Genomic DNA, 18,697 nt, shown 5'->3' with positions numbered 1-18,697 from the left:
GAGAGACTCGTGCCCCGGTGTCCAGAGGATTTGTGCTGCCTCTATCTTGGTGGTGTTCAAGACCTGAAGCGCTGCCTTTCCAATCCTTCCGTTCATATACCTTCGGCATGCTTCTTGTGAGTCCGTCACCACGGTAACCATGGCCTTCTTGCACGTTGCGATGGCCAGGGCTATGCCCACCTCTTCCGCTGTGCTCGCGTCCTTGGCACGTATGGATGTGGCTGTAAGTTGTTCGCCCTTCTCGTCGACCACGCTGATTGCGAATCGGTCGTTGGTACTGTACGCAGCTGCATCTGTATATCTGACGTTTTCTTCTTTGCTGTTGGTGCGTTCGAGTATGCGCTTGAGCGCCTGTGTTCTCGCCTGTCTCCTTTCCTTGTCGTATTCGGGATGCATGTTTCTGGGAATGGTACTTATGTGTAGCTTGTCTCTGATCTCGTGTGGGATACGCTGAGGTAGGTGCCTTTCATCCTCTACTTGGTAGCCCAGATCTTGCAGCAGGGCTCTTCCCGTCCTTGTCAGCTTTAGTCTTTCCAGTTGGTTGACGTTGTGCGCCTCCACGAGCTCTTCCCACGTGTTGTGGACTCCCATTTTGAGTAATTTCGCTGTGGACGTGGAGGGGGACAGACCCAAGGCAATTTTGTATGATTTTCTGATGAGGGCGTTTACTTTGTCTCGTTGACTGTTCTTCATGTCAACGTATGGGGTACCATACGTGACGATGCTCGTGAGCAGCGCTTGTATCATTTTCGTGCAGTCTTCTTCCTTGAGTCCGTGGCTTTTGCTCGTCACTCTTTTGATAAGGGGGGTTATTTGTTGCACTGTTCTTTGAATTTTTTCCAACTCTGCTCCCCCGGCCCCGTCCTTTTGGATCAGGAGTCCGAGGATGCGGAGCGCCGTAACCTGCGGAATCATGATGCCTCCCACCTTTACTACCGGGTCTGGTATCTGCTGCGGTTGTCGGCCTCTTGTGCGCTTTCTTAGCACCAAGAGCTCCGATTTTTCAGGTGCGCACGTCAGTCCACATGCTTCCAGGTACTTTTCCGTAGTGTCAACCGCTTCTTGCAGAGCGTCTTGCTGTTGACCTGTCGACCCTCCCGTAGTCCAGATGGTGAGGTCGTCAGCATATATTGCGTGACCAATCCCTTCTATTTGCTTCAGTTGCTTGGGTAGTGTGCTAATCGCCAGATTGAATAGCATCGGCGAAATGACGGAGCCTTGTGGCGTTCCCTTTCGCGGTATGTCGAATTTCTCAGAGCGTAAGTTGCCTATCCCCACTGTGGCTGTACGTTCTTTCAGCAAAGCTTTGATGTAATTATATACTTTTTCACCGCAGTTATAAACGTTGAGGTGCTGCAGTATGGCTTCGTGTGACACGTTGTCGAAAGCCCCTTTCACGTCAAGTGCGAGGATGGCTCTTTTGCTGTGCGTGTCCAGCTTGTCGATGACTTTTTCCTTGATTTGCAGCAACACGTCTTGCGCGGACAGGTGAGCTCGAAATCCGAACATAGTGCTTGGGACGTGTTCGTTGTCTTCGAGATAGTCGCTCATGCGGTTGTGCACCATGTGCTCGTAGAGTTTTCCAGCACACGAGGTTAGGGATATAGGTCGAAGGTTCTGCACGCTGATGGGCTTGTTGGGTTTAGGTATCATGGTTACCTCGGCATGTTTCCATTCCGGTGGTACTTTACCTTGTTGCCAGCACTCGTTGATGTATTTTAAGAGCGCGTCTACAGAGGGTCCGTCAAGGCTCCGGAGTGTCTTGTTGTTTATTCTGTCGTACCCCGGCGCCGTGTTGCGGGTGAGCTTGCTCAAGGCCCTCTCGATTTCTGCTTCTGTGAAGGGCCGATCCAGTTCCATATTTGGCTTGCCTCGATACTCGTCGAAGTGCGAATCTACAGTTATGTTTCGCTCAGTACCGAGGAACTTCTCCTTCACTTCTCTGATAACGTCTTCCTCTTTCCCCGGGTGGTTGTGTATGAGTCGCTGCATTTTCTGTTTTGTGGCGTTCTTGTTCTCCTTCTTTGATAGGAGAGTCTTGAGCACCGCCCAAGTGCGCTTGCTGCTTAAGGTACCTTGAAGCTTGTTGCATGTTTCGCGCCAGTTCTTTCTTTCAAGTTGTTCAGAGTACTCTTGCGTTTCCTTGATCAGCTTAGAGATTCGAATTTTGAGTTTCCGGTTGCACTTGTTACGCTGCCAGCGTTTGGCGAGACCCCTCCGCGCCTCCCACAGGTGGAGTAAGTGCGGGTCGACCACGGGGGTGATTTGCGACAGCTGGATTGTCCTCGTATGCTTCTCGGCTCTTTCCACGACTCCTCTGATCCATATTGTTATGTCGTCTATCGTCGCATTAATGGCACTCTCATCTTTGCGAAAGGCCTGCCAGTCCGTGACCTTGGCTTTTCCTATCTTCATCGTTGCTTTGTGGTGCGGAATGATCGTTTGCACTATAAAATGGTCGCTACCAAGATTCTCGTCCATGCAGCTCCACTCATACTGTTTGAGTCCGTGTACGAATGTGAGGTCGGGGCTGGTGTTTCTAGATACACTGTTGCCGATGCGCGTGGGTGTGTGTGGGTCGTTGAGTAGCGTGAGGAGGTGTTGTTGGGCTACGTTGTGCACGTCTTCTCCTTTTTTCTTTGAGGCCGCATAACCCCAGGCCACATGGGGAGCATTAAAATCTCCAACGACTATCAGCCCGTTACCCTTGCTCAGCTTCTTCACCTCTCTCATAAGCTTGTCTAGATCCTTTAGGTGGTCCTTTGGTGGGCTGTACACGTTTAACACAAAGAGGCTTTGCTGCTGTTTTTTCTCGGGTACGATTTCGACGAGGGTGTGTTCGATGCGGTGTTGGATGTCGTGTCGCTGAGCGTTGATGGCTTTCTTGGTCAGGATTGCTGTCCTCGTTTTACCGTCAGTGACGTGAGTGAGGTAACCACTGACCTTGAAGTCTTCTGCTTCGGTTTCTTGTAAGGCTATAATGTCTGGGTCAAACTGCTTGCAGAATTGTACAAGGTTGCTTCTCTTACTTCGAATAGAATGACAGTTCCATTGCCAAATTTTGAGCCGTGGGTGTTGCTTGTAGTCATCTTCCTCTTTAGATTGCCTCGCCATCTTGTTCGCTTAGGGTCTGCATCATCTTGGCTTCTCGCGCAGGGTACTTAGGTTTCTTGCGAGCATTTTCTCTTTCTTCTAGCATGTGAATGCGTTGACTGAAACTTTCTCCGGATTGTGTCATTTTGGTCTGTAGAGCCTGAATCTGGTTCTCTATTTCGTTCTTGAGAGATTGGAAGCCAGTCTGTATCATCTGTGTTACCGTGTTTTGCATAACCTGCGTTACTGTGGACAGTGTGGTTTCCATCATGATGGTCACGTTGGCGTTGATGCGGTCTTCAAGTGTCTTGAGGTCGTTCTGGGTTATCACCGCTTGGTTCGACAGTGTGGATGGCTCTGGTCTGTTGACTTGTTGACTTGTTGTTGATGACTCTGTTGGTGATGGTGGTGGGGGTGGGGATGCAGGCTGCGGTAGGGGTGTTTGCGATTGCTGGGTCTGTTCTCTCCGTAGTTGTTCTATTTCTCGCATCAGGTACTCGAGCTGTTTTTGTGTGCGGGCTTCCTTCTCTTGTGTCTTCTGCTTTTGCTGTTCTAGCTCTCGCTTCAATTCATCGTTCTGTTTTCGGAGAATCATTATCGTGGCTTCGTACCTCGAGTGTCTTGTGGTTTGAACGCCATTATTTTCTTTCGACGTATGAATGTTCCCTCTGACGACGTTGGCCCAGCTCACCTTGCGCTGTGTGTTGTCGTGTTCCACGCCCGTTGCCGTTGTCCGGGGAACGCTCTGTTGTCTTTCCCTTGATCGCGATCCCGACTTGGATCTGGATCTTTTTGTCTGCTCGGCCTCATTCGGTGACTGTGGCGATGGTGACATGGTCATCATGTGCTCGTTGTCGTTGTTAGGTACCATGCTGGCCTGGTACCAGAAGCGTCTCTGTCTCGATCTTGACCGCTCCCTGACTCTCAACGGTGGCGGGGCTGGTTTCAGCTTCCTTCGACAGTCTCTACCCGCCGTTTCATGGGGCATTCCGCAGAGCTTACATTTCGGTTCGCATTGGTGGTTATTTGGATCAGCGTTGTTTTCTCCGCAGTTGTCACATAGTTCATCGTTTGGATTAGGGCAGACGTCTTGTCTGTGTCCTATCTCCCCGCAAGATCTGCAGTACTGCACTGACTTTCGGTAGGGTCTGCAGCGGGTAAGCGTCAGTGGCGTAGTAACAGGGGGGGCCGGGGTGCCGTGGGCCCCGGGTGCAAGGGGCCAGTGAGGGGGGGGGGTGTCATATACGTCTGAAGACACCCCTCTTTCCGCCAGCTACACCCGGGGAGGGGGGTGACAGAAGACCCATGGGCCCCGGGTGCCAGACGACCTAGCTACGCCACTGGTAAGCGTACATCCAACTTTAACGTAGAACGGAACGTGTGGGCCCTCGAAGGTGATCACTGCCGACGTCGATCTTCCCAGCATTCTAGCGTATAGGATTTTGCATTTGTTGGTTGTTGCTAGTAGATCTACTAGCTGCTCGTCGGTGGTGCCTTCCTCTATTCCGTGAACAACGCCACCTACAGTGCCCGGAATTGGCTTGAGGTAAGGTGTGACTTCGTATGTTGCGTGTCCTATTTCGATGCGTGTTATTTCTGCTAGTTTAAGTGCGCAATCCTCTTCTTCGGTACTTGCCAGAATTAAGTTTTGTTGCCACTGTGTCTGTATGATCACCTTGGCGTAGAGCTCCTGGGGTGTGACTCCGCATGCTTGGGCTAATCCTCTTGCTATCACTCCGTCTTTCCAGTTTGACACTTTCACACCGGCTTTAGGTCTGTATACAATCTTGTAATGGTTTTCTGGTAGCGGTGGGGTCGTTGGCAAGCGAGGCCGTGGCTTGCTTGCGTTGTTGTGGCCCCATGGCTTTTGAGGGGCTTGCCGTTTTCCATCATTCGTGTTCTGTCCCGTGCTGAGTTCGCATGAGAACTCCTTCTGCGTCTTCGAAGTTGCGATGGATTCTTTCTTCTTCTGTTGTCGCGCTAGTAGCATCACCCATGGTCCTGTCTGGCGTAGTGTTTTTCCGCTGTTGCTGTCTAACGTCGGCTCCGTGTCGTTCATTTCTGCTTCATTATTTGTTATTCCTGTTATGGAGTTCGTTCGGTCAACTTCCATAATGCTAGGTTGCCGCTGCGTTTGAAGAGGGAAAAAAACATTTTAAAAAGCCGTTGTCGGGCGGCCCGCCGTGCACGTGGATCTCGAGGCACGAGGCGCGAGGAGCGGAGCCTCAGGTAGCAGGGCTCGGCGATCGCGAGTAGGCTTAGCTGGGCACGACCGTCACCTTGCAAGTTTCAGGATTAGTACTTGCGTGAAGAAGAAACTCACGGTGGTGTGCGTGGTCTCTCTGAATGGCGCTTCTTGAGCTGAGTCGAATGCTGCGGACAGTCAAGCGTTGCGAGGGGGCGATCCGCAGGAATTGCAAACTGAATCGGGAGCACACGTAGAGCAAGTCTGCTCGGTTTGCCCTCTTCTTCTTCTTCCCCATTTACGCGATAAATAAGCGAATAAGCGGAGAATAATTTTCTCGGAAAAATGAAAAAGCGGTAGGCCTATAGCCCAAAGAAATTATTGTTTTGGGCCGGTCCAATAAACTCCCTTGAAAGTGCTCGTTCTTTGCATGGATCACTTCGCACGCACGTGCTGATGCCGATTTACGCGATAAATAAGCGAATAAGCGGAGAATAATTTTCTCGGAAAAATGAAAAAGCGGTAGGCCTATAGCCCAAAGAAATTATTGTTTTGGGCCGGTCCAATAAACTCCCTTGAAAGTGCTCGTTCTTTGCATGGATCACTTCGCACGCACGTGCTGATGCCGATTTACGCGATAAATAAGCGAATAAGCGGAGAATAATTTTCTCGGAAAAATGAAAAAACGGTAAGCCTATAGCCCAGGGAAATTATTGTTTTGGGCCGGTCCAATAAACTCCCTTGAAAGTGCTCGTTCTTTGCATGGATCACTTCGCACGCACGTGCTGATGCCGATTTACGCGATAAATAAGCGAATAAGCGGAGAATAATTTTCTCTGAAAAATGAAAAAACGGTAAGCCTATAGCCCAGGGAAATTATTGTTTTTGGCCGGTCCAATAAACTCCCTTGAAAGTGCTCGTTCTTTGCATGGATCACTTCGCACGCACGTGCTGATGCCGATTTACGCGATAAATAAGCGAATAAGCGGAGAATAATTTTCTCGGAAAAATGAAAAAACGGTAAGCCTATAGCCCAGGGAAATAATTGTTTTTGGCCGGTCCAATAAACTCCCTTGAAAGTGCTCGTTCTTTGCATGGATCACTTCGCACGCACGTGCTGATGCCGATTTACGCGATAAATAAGCGAATAAGCGGAGAATAATTTTCTCGGAAAAATGAAAATACGGTAAGCCTATAGCCCAGGGAAATAATTGTTTTTGGCCGGTCCAATAAACTCCCTTGAAAGTGCTCGTTCTTTGCATGGATCACTTCGCACGCACGTGCTGATGCCGATTTACGCGATAAATAAGCGAATAAGCGGAGAATAATTTTCTCGGAAAAATGAAAAAACGGTAAGCCTATAGCCCAGGGAAATAATTGTTTTTGGCCGGTCCAATAAACTCCCTTGAAAGTGCTCGTTCTTTGCATGGATCACTTCGCACGCACGTGCTGATGCCGATTTACGCGATAAATAAGCGAATAAGCGGAGAATAATTTTCTCGGAAAAATGAAAATACGGTAAGCCTATAGCCCAGGGAAATTATTGTTTTGGGCCGGTCCAATAAACTCCCTTGAAAGTGCTCGTTCTTTGCATGGATCACTTCGCACGCACGTGCTGATGCCGATTTACGCGATAAATTAGCGAATAAGCGGAGAATAATTTTCTCGGAAAAATGAAAAAACGGTAAGCCTATAGCCCAGGGAAATTATTGTTTTGGGCCGGTCCAATAAACTCCCTTGAAAGTGCTCGTTCTTTGCATGGATCACTTCGCACGCACGTGCTGATGCCGATTTACGCGATAAATTAGCGAATAAGCGGAGAATAATTTTCTCGGAAAAATGAAAAAACGGTAAGCCTATAGCCCAGGGAAATTATTGTTTTGGGCCGGTCCAATAAACTCCCTTGAAAGTGCTCGTTCTTTGCATGGATCACTTCGCACGCACGTGCTGATGCCGATTTACGCGATAAATTAGCGAATAAGCGGAGAATAATTTTCTCGGAAAAATGAAAATACGGTAAGCCTATAGCCCAGGGAAATTATTGTTTTGGGCCGGTCCAATAAACTCCCTTGAAAGTGCTCGTTCTTTGCATGGATCACTTCGCACGCACGTGCTGATGCCGATTTACGCGATAAATTAGCGAATAAGCGGAGAATAATTTTCTCGGAAAAATGAAAAAACGGTAAGCCTATAGCCAGTGGCGTAGCAACAGGGGGGGCCGGGGGGCCGTGGGCCCCGGGTGCAAGGGACCAGTTGGGGGGGAGGGGGGTGTCATATACGCCTGAAGACACCCTTTCTGCCGGTTACACCGGGGGGGGGGGGGGGGGGAGGGTGACAGAAGACCTATGGGCCCCGGGTGCCAGACGACCTAGCTACGCCACTGCCGGCAGGCTAGATCTGTCAGTCCCGTCGTGACATTAGCTGGGTGCGCGTTTTATCGCGTTTTGCTGGACCAAATAAACGTTTATTCACTCACTCACTCACTCACTCACTCACTCACTAGGCGCGAGGCCTGGACTGTGCGGTGGGGGAGCAGGACAGTCCACCCAAACTTTGCCAAAAGGCCCTGGGTTTGACAGGAGACGTGAGGTCTGGCGTTGCATGTCCTGAAGTATTACACCGGCTGCCAGTCGTCTTGGCTGGTGGTTCTGCATAGCTCGCCTGGGTTTGCCAAAGGCAACCTTTAAAAAAAATGTTGAAATCGTGCGCTGAAACACCCTATATATATATATATATATATATATATATATATATATATATATATATATATATATATATATATATATATATATATATATATATATATATATATATATATATATATATATATATATATACATATATATATATATAGGGCGTTTCAGCGCACACTTTCAACATTTTTTTTGTAAAGGTTGCCTTTGGCAAACCCAGGCGAGCTATATATATATATGTAAATATATATATATATATATATATATATATATATATATATATATATAGAACTGAGCGGTGCTTCGAGGTAAACAGAACAAATATTTAATTGCAACAGTTTTGATCGGTGGACCGATTTTCATCAGGGTTTACAAAAGAATGGCAGTTCAGCCCTGGTATCGAAGACACCAGACCAGGTGCCCGGTCGTTCTCAGATACATAAAACCAAGAGGGACGGTTGTGGCAGTGATTGATTTTCCCTCGGTGCTTTGGCAGATTTACAGCTGCCTTTGGCAGCTATGCAGGGCAAGAGGAAGGCGGCGTCCCATGTATGTAGAGCAAGGACGTCAGTGAGAGAAAAAAAAAGAAGAAAAGAAAAAGAAAAAAAAAGCACACAGGAGGAGGGAATGGAATGGAATGGAAAACTTTATTGACTATTTTAAGGTTTTAGCGGGTCGAGGCCGAAGTCTTCATTCTTGAAGCTTGGGTCCTCTTCAGCCATGGATGGGCCCCTAGTCCAGGGCTCCACTGAGCCGGGCCGCCTGGCACGCGTGCGCTATTAGAGCTCTTTGAGCCTGCAGCTCGCGGCTGGTGAGCCAGCTCTCCCATTGCTCCGTACTTGGTGTTTTGGGTTTGTGGAATGCCTGGTTTCTTGTACACTCCCATGTAATGTGGTATAATGTTGTTTTAGCTCCAGACCACGGACAGGTTGCGCTATACTGCGTGGAGAACATCCTACTTAGTATGTGTAAGTTTGGGAAGGAGCCCGTTTGCAGTCTCCGCCATCCTGCGGCCTCCTCCTTTGTTAATGCTTTATGTGGTGGGGGATATCGATATCTTAGCCCCTTATAGAGGTTTAATACCTCTGAATAGCTGTTGCCGCAGTTGATCTGTGGCCCCTCTGGGGCGGTTGACGTTCCTGCTCGGCTGGTCATCCCTCGAGCTAGGCTCTCTTCCCCTTCGTTGCCCCTGATCCCTGCGTGGCTTGGTATCCAGATAATGTTATGTGTGGGTTTTTGCTCAGCGATGGGAACTCTGCTGAGGATCTTGAGCGCCGCGTTACTAATTCTGCCTCTTAAATAGCTCCGGCACGCCTCTTGTTAATGTGTTAGAGTATTGAGGGATATTCCTGTTCTATAACCTTCTTCCACTGCTAGTGCGACAGCAATTTCCCCTGCCTCGGTTAGGTTAGCCACCTCGGCCGTGAGTCCTGTGATTAGTTCTCCTTGATTATTTACTACCGCTGCCGCGTTGTTTTTGTGTGCTTGTGAGTATAGGGACGCATCGGTATAGACTGTATTGTCCCGATGTGCCATGGTCTTTTCGTAAAACTCTGCCCTAGCCTGTCTCCTACTCGCATGGAGGTTTGGGTCCATGTTGCGAGGGATAGGTTGTATGCGTAGTTTGTTTTCTTATAAGTCTGGTATTGTGGCCCTGCTACTTTGTGGTTTTTCTACTTCCCCACCTAGCTTTGTCAGGAGCGCCCTTCCCGTTGTATTGCTGAGTCTTCGTACTTGTGCCGTGAGCTGGCATTCCCTTAGTTCTTCAAAAGTGTTGCTTGATTCCAACTTGCATGTTCCAACCTTACCAAAAAACTTAGCAAGATCCAAGGAATCAGTCACGCAATATACGCGGACGACATAGCGATCTGGACTACTCAAGGCTCACTAGGGGATAAACAAGAGGCACTACAAGAAGCTGCCGCCTGCATCGAAGAATACACAAAGCAAGGAGGCCTCAGATGCTCCACGGAGAAATCTGAACTCCTCAGGGTGGGCAGGCACCCCACCGATGCCCCGCTCGAAGTAAGGCTTGAAGGACAGCACATCCCGGAACAAAAAATGATTATAATCCTCGGCATGTGGCTACAAGGAAGCCGGAAATGCAGCCACACAATCTGCCTGCTAAACAAAGCAGCAGGACAGGTGGGCGGAATGATTAGCAGAGTGGCACACAAGAGATATGGCATGAAAGAGGAGGACACACTCAGGTTAGTCAACAGCCTGATAGTCAGCCGGGTCACATACTCACTGCCGTACCATGCAATCACCAAAACCGAAAAAGAGCAAGTGGAGACCATCCTCCGGAAAGCGTATAAAACGGCTCTCCACCTCCCAAGGAACACATCCAATGACAAACTCGGGAGGAGGGAGACATAAGTCGGAGAGTGAAAGGGCCGGGAAGTAGCGGCAGCTAGGTTACCGTTGACACGAGGCAAAGAAGGAGAAAATGGTCGCTACGCAGCACCAGTGCGCGTGCTGCCGTTGTAGCGGGAAAGAGGGCAAGTTCCATCGGGTGGCGGGGGGCACAATAGACAAGGGGCCCAGAAGGAAGACAAAAGAGCGGCAACTTGTGCAAAGAAACACAGTGTCACAGTACACACATACAAGGCACGGCCCGCTCCGGCAACTCTGTGGTCCAGCTACTGCGCGAAAAAAAATATAGTCCCCCCAAAAATATATATGCATGGGATTCGCAAAGCCAGTGCGCTCCCGGGCCTAGGTTTAGGGAGCCGAGTTAATGAGTTTCCTTGTGGTCCAGTCCGACAACTCGCATCAAGTCAGCTCGTGCGGATTCCAAGAAGGGGCAACAGGTCACTCAGAATGACCACTTGAGCGGCAGGTTTCAGGAAACTGGATTTATTGGTGTTCCGCTCGCCCGCTCGAGACGCATGCGGGTCGGAGCTGGCCAAGGCTCTCTCCCGAAGCTCGTTGGTGGGGTAAGGGTTCCGAGGATTTAACGGTGCCGCTCTGCAACCCCCTACTGTGTGCCTGAGGGACCCGGGCTCTGCGCAGAAGCGGCATTGCGGCATTTTCGGTCACCTTTCTTCAGCGTTAAGCACTGTTAAGATGATGTCGCGTGTATTATGGCGAAAGTGTGTTATCTACTCAAATGTTTTGTGGGTTAGCTTGTAGTTTTGTGGGATGTCTTGGTACGAGACCCGAGGTAATGATGCTAAATCTACACACTCATTGCATCGTGCATCCCTTCCGCGACTATGCAAGCTTTCGGCAGTACACGCTCGCTCCTGTATTGATATTACAGCTTTAAACTACTTGCCTTCAAAAAAAAGGTAAATATGTTCATATCGAAACCGTAGTGGCCTCAAAGAACATGTTTAGATAGGGATACCATTGATGGCAAATATCATAAGAGGCTGGGTGGGGACAGGTCGCCCTTACAGACGTTCTTTTTCTGCGTCAGTCCTGCTTTCAAAGGGCTTATTTGTCAAACATTTGTTCGCATGGCTATTACAGAGGCATGTTTCATAAAAATTTCTTCCCTCAGCTAGATAATCTTGCAGACTGCCTCTAAACTACACATTAGAGTTAGCCGCCTCAGATCAATAATTGAAACGTGCTTGCCGTAGCTTCTTTTATCCCGCAAACAACTGCTCAACTTAGTCCGTATCTACAGTTTACCAATTCGAACACTTGAGCGATAACAATAATGTCAGCAAGAGTTACAATGGTCTATTTCTTAAAATTTGGTTCTGTTAATAAATACTGCCGGGATAATTATCGCGCAGTACGCTTTTAATAAAGAAGATACGAATGCTCGGACAGTTTTCTTGGTTTAATTCGACATCATAAACTTAAGCTTACGTGCTTAACGCTTCACTTCCTTTACAATGGGCTCTCCTACATGGCACAAGAAGCACATGAGCTCTACAGTACATCACACAAGGTGTGCGAGAACATTGTGCGCGCTCCCAATTATACATCTGAGGGTTTCCTGGCATTATCAGGAATAAAAACAGCTGCCTGGGGAAAACATTGGATAATTTTTTTTTCAGTGCTTTGTAACACATGGAGCAGCGCGGACATATGAGTTAGAACGAAAAATACTGAGGTATTGAGATGAATGCTTTCAGGCATATATTTGGGCTGCCTATTGTTAGCACATAGAAAAAGAAAATACTGCTATTTTGTGACAATTATTGCTGATATACGAATACAGTCAAGTGAAATACGAACTCCGACATTGTGCCCGTCGTGGAAGCAGCCCCAAACCTCACGGCTACACGGCAAACCAAATATTAGTTGGTTAAGGCGAGAGCCTTAAGTGGCTGGTTGCAATGGTTTATTCCCGAAAAAGAAATGGTGTCTAGTCCAGCGGTACGAAAATGTGGAAAAGTGATCAAAAGAGTAGACGAGTGGTACAAAAAGTAGTAGCAGCGATAGCTCTTAGCTTAACAAAATAACGTAAGCAGAAATGGCTCATACACGCAGGGGATAGCAAAGCAAAGATGCAATGGTTTAATATAAATAAAGAAAGAAAAGAAAGTAAGAAAGAAAGAAAGAAAGGAAGAAGGAAAGAGAAGAAGAAAGAAACAAAGAAAGAAACAAAAGAAAGAAATAACCCTTATCTAGTGCATTAGGTGCTAACATGTGTCGTTGAGGAGGTTGGCATACAGCGCCACACGTTCACTTCACATTGCTGCTCGTTTTGCCTTGCGAGAAGGCAGACCCCTCCGATCGAATAACTTAATGTATTACCCCATGTGCAGCAGGCTTTCGACTTCACGTGTTTCTTCAGATGATGTCGCGTGTATTATGGCGAAAGTGTGTTATCTACTCAGAATGTGCACGTGAAGCGAATGCTTCGGTACATCCCCGATCAAAAGCGAGCGCCAGCGATTGCACTGGAAATTACCATGATTTATTACATTAAGCAATGTTTTTACCTGACGATCGATTACGACGACGGGTGACAGTCTTCGCCGCTATCATTGTGCTTTGAACGTTACGTCTTTTTCGGGGAACAAGTGCCCGAAGTATAGAGTTCAATTCGTGATTCCATATTTTCGAATTTTTTTCTACGTGGCAGTAAAGACGTGCTACATTTTCATTGAGCGTATACGGGTAGGGAGTGAGTGAGCTCTAGATTCGCTGGTCTTCTGCGGTCTTCAGATGGCTTCGTCCATCTTCTTGCACAACGGTCGGTTGACCTTAGCAGCATCCAGGGCTCCGGTGGGTGATGCTTCCAGTCGTGCACGCCGAACCAGACCTTCTTGGTCGACCCGGCGATCGCTGGATAGCACTCCCGCCCATTGCTTCGCACTCAGGTTTGGTATAACGGGTCTGTCTTCTGGCATGCCCACGATATGTTGTGCTTCGTGGCACCAGGGGCATTTGTCATTGTCATTGTATTGTGTGGGATGCATTTTGCCGAATACGTTTAGGTTCGCGTGCGAGCCCCTGTGTAGCTGCCTCCACGCGACAGATTCCTCTCTGCTAAGGGAGTTGGCGGTGGGGGATACCGCTTTCTGCAGCCCTTGTACTAATTTAGTATCGCCGAATAGTGTTCGGGTACAGGTTCGGTCCCTTCGAGGTCGCCTATACGTTGATGCTCGGTAATAAGTGTACCCTCGAGCTATCCTGTCCGCCTCTTGGTTCCCTGCCACTCCCGTGTGTCCCGGCGTTCATACTATCGTATGCCGACTTGGTTCTTCTTTTGGTTGTTGTGTTATGTGGTCTCCGGAGTGGAGAATGCGGAGCGCTCCGTGCCCTATTCTGCCACGTAGGTAGTTGCGGCACGCCGTTTGTATGTCTGTAAGGATTGTTAGAGACCGTTTTGACCAATATCCCTCCACTTCCGCTAGAACGACGGCCGCTTCTTCAGCCTCGAATATCATACAGTCTTGTAGTGATGCGCTGGTGATCTTGCGTAGGTTCGAATCAATCACCGTTGCTACCGCGTTGCTGTTGCTCTGTCCCGCTGCTCTACTTCGCGGGCACCTTCGAATCGCTCGGCAATCAGCGTGGAATTCGGCATCCCAGACTCAAAGCATGGTGGTGTATAGAACAACAGAAATCTGAGCTAGCTGGTAAGGATTCATTATGCAAAATAGAAGTGAGGCTGGAAGCTCGTGTTGTCCACTTCTCTACTCTTGTGTCCTGTCTGCACGCCTCACTTCTATTTTGCATGGCGGTGTACGTTCGTGCACTTCGGGGGGTCCCCACATCGCGAGAAATGACAATGCCTTAGCGGACGATTACGAACCTTCGGCACCTTAGCAAAATAATAACAATAACTCGTACTTCATAGTCGCGGTCCGCGTTGAGAGCTTGCGTGGTGCTGTAGCAGTGAATGATTTACCAGCCGTACAAATTGAAGTAGGTAGACGTTATTTCTCTCCGAAGTTATCCCTTGCCTTATTCTCGTCCTTGCCCTAATCTCGTGGACGTACGTCAAATGTATGCGCATGTTTACGTTTCGCGAATTATTCGGTACGTCAGTCAATATGCGACAGAACGCTTGCGAACATGCATATTTTCATTCAAAATATCTGGACCCGAAATATTTTTTTTTCGTCTAGCACGCCCGCTATTGCACCCCACTTACGTAAGACATACAGCCAGTATCCAAAGCGAGAACATTGTCTTGCCCACAGAGTCTGGCGGGCAGATGAAACTGGTTTCTTTCTGTTGGGGCCGCTCCCTGCAGCGCTTTCGGAGTACCGCCAGTCCACAGAGCGGAACCGCTACGGTGAGTAACAGGGCGAACACGGCGAAGATAACCGGCCCCGGTGATTGGAGCACCAGTGGGAACAGCTGGACAGGAAGTGCAGCGAACACATGCAAGCAGTCGTGAGCACAAGTCTCGCTCCTGTATACAACAAATGCATTCGCGCTCCATAATGTGGTATATTGTTTTATGGGGTGAACCGTGAAGCTTGCTCTCACAGGGAACAAAGGACAGTCAGTATTTGATTACGAATGGAATGTAGCATGCTACAACACTGTACTCGCAAGCAAAGCCCCGCGCTCTTGTTCGTCGATTGGGCTAGTCATAAACAAAGGAACAATTTATTATAGGCTTGCTAAGTGTTGCTGTCCGTCAGCGGCCTGCATATACTCCCATGACGAAGCAAGTGCGGGGTGTCCGGACTTGATGGTACTGTACACGCATGTCCTTTCGTGCTCGAATAAGCTCACTTCTTCCCAGGCTCCAGTCAGAATCGCGCTTTGTGCACAAGATTACGCTGGAAGGTCGGTATCTGTTTCGGCCGGGAATGTGGGCGATGTATTCCCGCACGTCATAGCAACATCGGCGTATTACCTCAGCATTCTTCTAAAGGACGATTCTGATGCTCCGTTACTCCCTAAAAAGTTCTACTTTATTTGTTAAAGAAAGACAAGCACACTAAGAACTCAACCAAGCAGAAGGCTGGCAGTCTGGCTGGGTGAATGTTTCCGGTTCGACAACAAAGTTAAATTCTGGGCTTTGACGTGCCAAAACCACGATCTATTTACGAGGTGCGCCGTAGCGAAACACTCCGGGTTAATTTTGACCAGCTGTGTTTTTTAACGAGCGCCCAATGCTCGTTACAGGGGGATTTTTCCATTTCGCCCACATCGATATGCGGCCGCCGATGCCGGGATTCGTACCCACGACCTTGCGCGCAGCAGCGTAACGCCATAGCCACTAAGGAACCATGGCGCATATTATGCAGTTCGATAACTGCACAAGTACGAGACTTGTTTCAGATGCGAAGATTTATGTCTGGGGGAAATGCGGGATCTGTTGCTTACAGCTTCGTGTAACTTTCAGGGGGCTGACAAATTTTCATTTCACAGAAGATGCTTCACTTATTGCGGTACTCACTAGGTCTGGTGCAACGCTTCCCTTCTTCCTTGATGCCTGCGAAATCGGAGAGAGAAAGAGAGAGACGGTGAGAGAGAGAGCAGAGACGGCCAGCTATAAAGAAAATCAAAAGCGGGCGAACATGGAATGTCGCAGGAAATATCACTTCAGCCCGTGAAGTTCACATCCCTATGGCACAAGATGCTCTTTACAGTAACGTTTACGTATGCAGGTAGCTCACTCTCCCCCACATTATATGGGAGAGGAGGAGTATAGGATACGACAGTCACTGCAGCATACGGCAAAGAGAATGACGGTTAAAGCTTGCACCGTCACAAGACATTCAGTAATTTACTTGACACCCTCATTCGAATGCGGTGTCATTTCAAATTTCTTTTTTTTTTTCTCTGACCAGAGGTCGTGCGTTCAGGTGCCTTAATTGCGCCTTAACTAACTTCGCCTTACTTAACATCAAATGTCATGGATACGACTCATGCCAAAAGTTGAGGGTTTGAGATTAACTGTCAGAGAGGGGGGGGGGGCGCTGCTTCGAAACAGGTTATTTACGCTCTCGAGGTTCCTTGTGGGCGTCAAAGGAGCAGGCGGATTGTCTCATTTAGCGATGTTCACATGCTGTCGTCTTCTCTTTCATACTAATAGCCACAGTATGGATGAAGCTTAGGGCGCAGAGGTGAGGAAAACAAATGTTTTCAGGTAATCAACACGCAAACGTCACAGAGCGCGTCAGACCCGGCATCACAGTACTGAGGCTTCAAAACAAGCTAAGAAATAAATGTGCGGTTCCGCAGGAGCAAAAGCAGACTGGAATACTCAGGATTAGACACGTTTACAAACATGGGGAGTTGTTAGTTTTCCTGAATGTCTTTTGTGGGCCATGAAGTTCGTTGAAGTATTTTTGTTGATTTTCTCAATACCGGCATTTTTTTTTTTCGATTACTCTATATGCGAATAAACATACCTTTTCTTCCTGAAATTAACAAAGCAGGCGGAACGCAAGTGAAACTTACACAGAAAGCTCCCAGAAAGTGCCGAAACAGATCCTTTCTAATGATCATGACCCAGAACCCAAGACTCCACTTCCCTCGCGTCGCTGCCTCCAGTACGGTTTCCGCTCCTACTCCTATTTCCGCTCCTATTTCCGCTCAGCGCATAGACGCGGCCACTGGATGTATATGTGGAAGAGGCCTAGTACAGCCAGGGTGACGGATAGGACGATCGATGCTGCTATCAGGATCATCAGAAAGCAGCTCTCTTTTAGCGCACTTGCCACCTCGACAGAAAAAAAATTGAACAAAGACCCCTTGTCGTAACTGTTCACCATAGCACCTTGAAATGCCCAAATGAGTTTTCGATTCGCAGTCATTCTCCAACATATGTATTCACTCGTGAAGTTCATTTTCCCAGAAATGATCTCCCAATACAATAGAAAAACGAGGCGATACTAAAAAGTGACTAGTGTGTCGCAAAAAGGCTACCCTCCTGCAGCCTCCTTCGTAATCACAGAGGACCACAATGCAATAATTTTCTTGTTTCTGTCGACAGTCTGCGTAGGTTTATTGCAGAGTAAAACTAACATTTATATGAGTTTAAAAAATTCGTAGTTTCGCCGGAAAGGGGAAGCACCGATAGCGGCAAATAAGTAGATATATGTACGAAGTAAGGACAGTAGTTTTATCGGCCGTATAAACTCGTAAATATTCGATTACTAACAAAACTAACAATGCTAGAAAGCGCATGCGTGACTCAACGAGAACGATGAAAGAAGCCGGCACACGGATCCAGTGGTGTATTGGCGTGTCTGCTTCTTTGTACGTCGTTCAGTCGCGGTTGCACATTCCATCATCTATTCAAACCAACTGGCCCGTCAACGTGTCAACTGAGTTAACCAGCACGGTGTCGCGCGCGCACAGGTGAACATGAACACACATCGCTCGATGACAGCGGAAACTGTCTGTGAAAACGCTGGAGTCAGGAACCGCGGCAGCAGCCGCGAGCCAATTGACGGCCGTGCATGCGTCGCTTCAATGAGTACGAAACGTCGAAAGCACAGCGCATACGAAGCTACTGGCACTACGCACACACTGCAAACATCGCAGATCGCTTTGAATTTGTAACCCGCCCCCCTCCGGCACCCAGTTTAGCCACTGGGCTTCATGGGATTTGGCTGAGCGTACATGGTGCATTGGCGGTTAATTAGTCAGCGAACGTTTATTGCAACTTTTACGGCTGATAATTCTTCGAACCTGACTTCCTGTATTCGTCTAGTAACTTGCAATCCACATCACTATGTCGCTTTTGGTCAACAATAACTTTTTTGTTAGGTCGCAAGGCAGCTTCGGTGTTTTCTCTCGACTGGCTTAGAACATGAACGGCGAAGGCTGTACCGATTTTTCAACATTTACGTACATGCTTGGGCTATAAAAATTTCCACATATGGCGTAGTGCCACTTCAAAAAGACGTCTGGCACAGTTTTTAAAACTAGAGCTGCGAAATCCACTCTGGCTAAATTGTGACTTCTGTACTACTGACGTAGTTATCGCTAATCTGCAATTTCTTATAAACTTCCCAATGGCGCCTCAGCAAATAATCCGCGCATGTGATTAACGGATTAGGAGGCAAATCTCGGACATGTCCTCCCGAGATTTCCGGCGTGCCACGGGCGTCACTACCTTGAAATGAAAGTCGTGTCCAGGAGCCGCGCTGATTTATCATTTTATCTTTAAATGAGTGACCACTTGTACAGTAAGCTTACCAAATGAGGAAAACCATCCGTCTGTCCTTCCCTTTGTTCGTCCACCCCGTAAGAGCGCCGCTTTCCAGAGAGGGAGCGTAGCAGCGAGTGAATTCGCCTTCGTGCTGCCTATCGCTTCAACGGGAGCAAAGCTCTGAGAACA

At 48.2% G+C, this 18,697-nt stretch overlaps 2 protein-coding genes across 5 annotated transcripts in view; both read right to left on the bottom strand.

The window, feature by feature from the left end:
• LOC139049288 (shootin-1-like) overlaps nt 1–3,688 on the bottom strand; it is a 47,586-nt gene extending 43,898 nt beyond the window's left edge. Inside the window, exon 1 of the mRNA XM_070524666.1 lies at nt 3,374–3,688. Coding sequence (XP_070380767.1) covers nt 3,374–3,688 — 315 coding nt within the window. The remainder of the gene's footprint in view (nt 1–3,373) is intronic.
• A 4,810-nt stretch (nt 3,689–8,498) lies between these two features.
• The window catches only part of LOC139048864 (uncharacterized), a 99,650-nt gene continuing 89,451 nt past the window's right edge, over nt 8,499–18,697 (bottom strand). For 2 of the 4 annotated variants that reach the window (XM_070523747.1, XM_070523751.1), the window contains 3 exons: nt 15,803–15,838; nt 14,540–14,748; nt 8,499–8,910 (listed from right to left, as the gene is read on the bottom strand). In XM_070523747.1, coding sequence (XP_070379848.1) covers nt 8,751–8,910; nt 14,540–14,748; nt 15,803–15,838 — 405 coding nt within the window. In that variant the 3' untranslated portion in view covers nt 8,499–8,750. The other 2 variants (XM_070523748.1, XM_070523750.1) reach the window with 2 other exon arrangements.

Source organism: Dermacentor albipictus, chromosome 8 (genome assembly GCF_038994185.2).
Source record: "Dermacentor albipictus isolate Rhodes 1998 colony chromosome 8, USDA_Dalb.pri_finalv2, whole genome shotgun sequence".
Classification (NCBI taxonomy): domain Eukaryota; kingdom Metazoa; phylum Arthropoda; class Arachnida; order Ixodida; family Ixodidae; genus Dermacentor; species Dermacentor albipictus.
The sequence above is the reverse complement of the archived record's forward strand: the minus strand, read 5'-3'. Positions and strand labels throughout refer to the sequence as shown.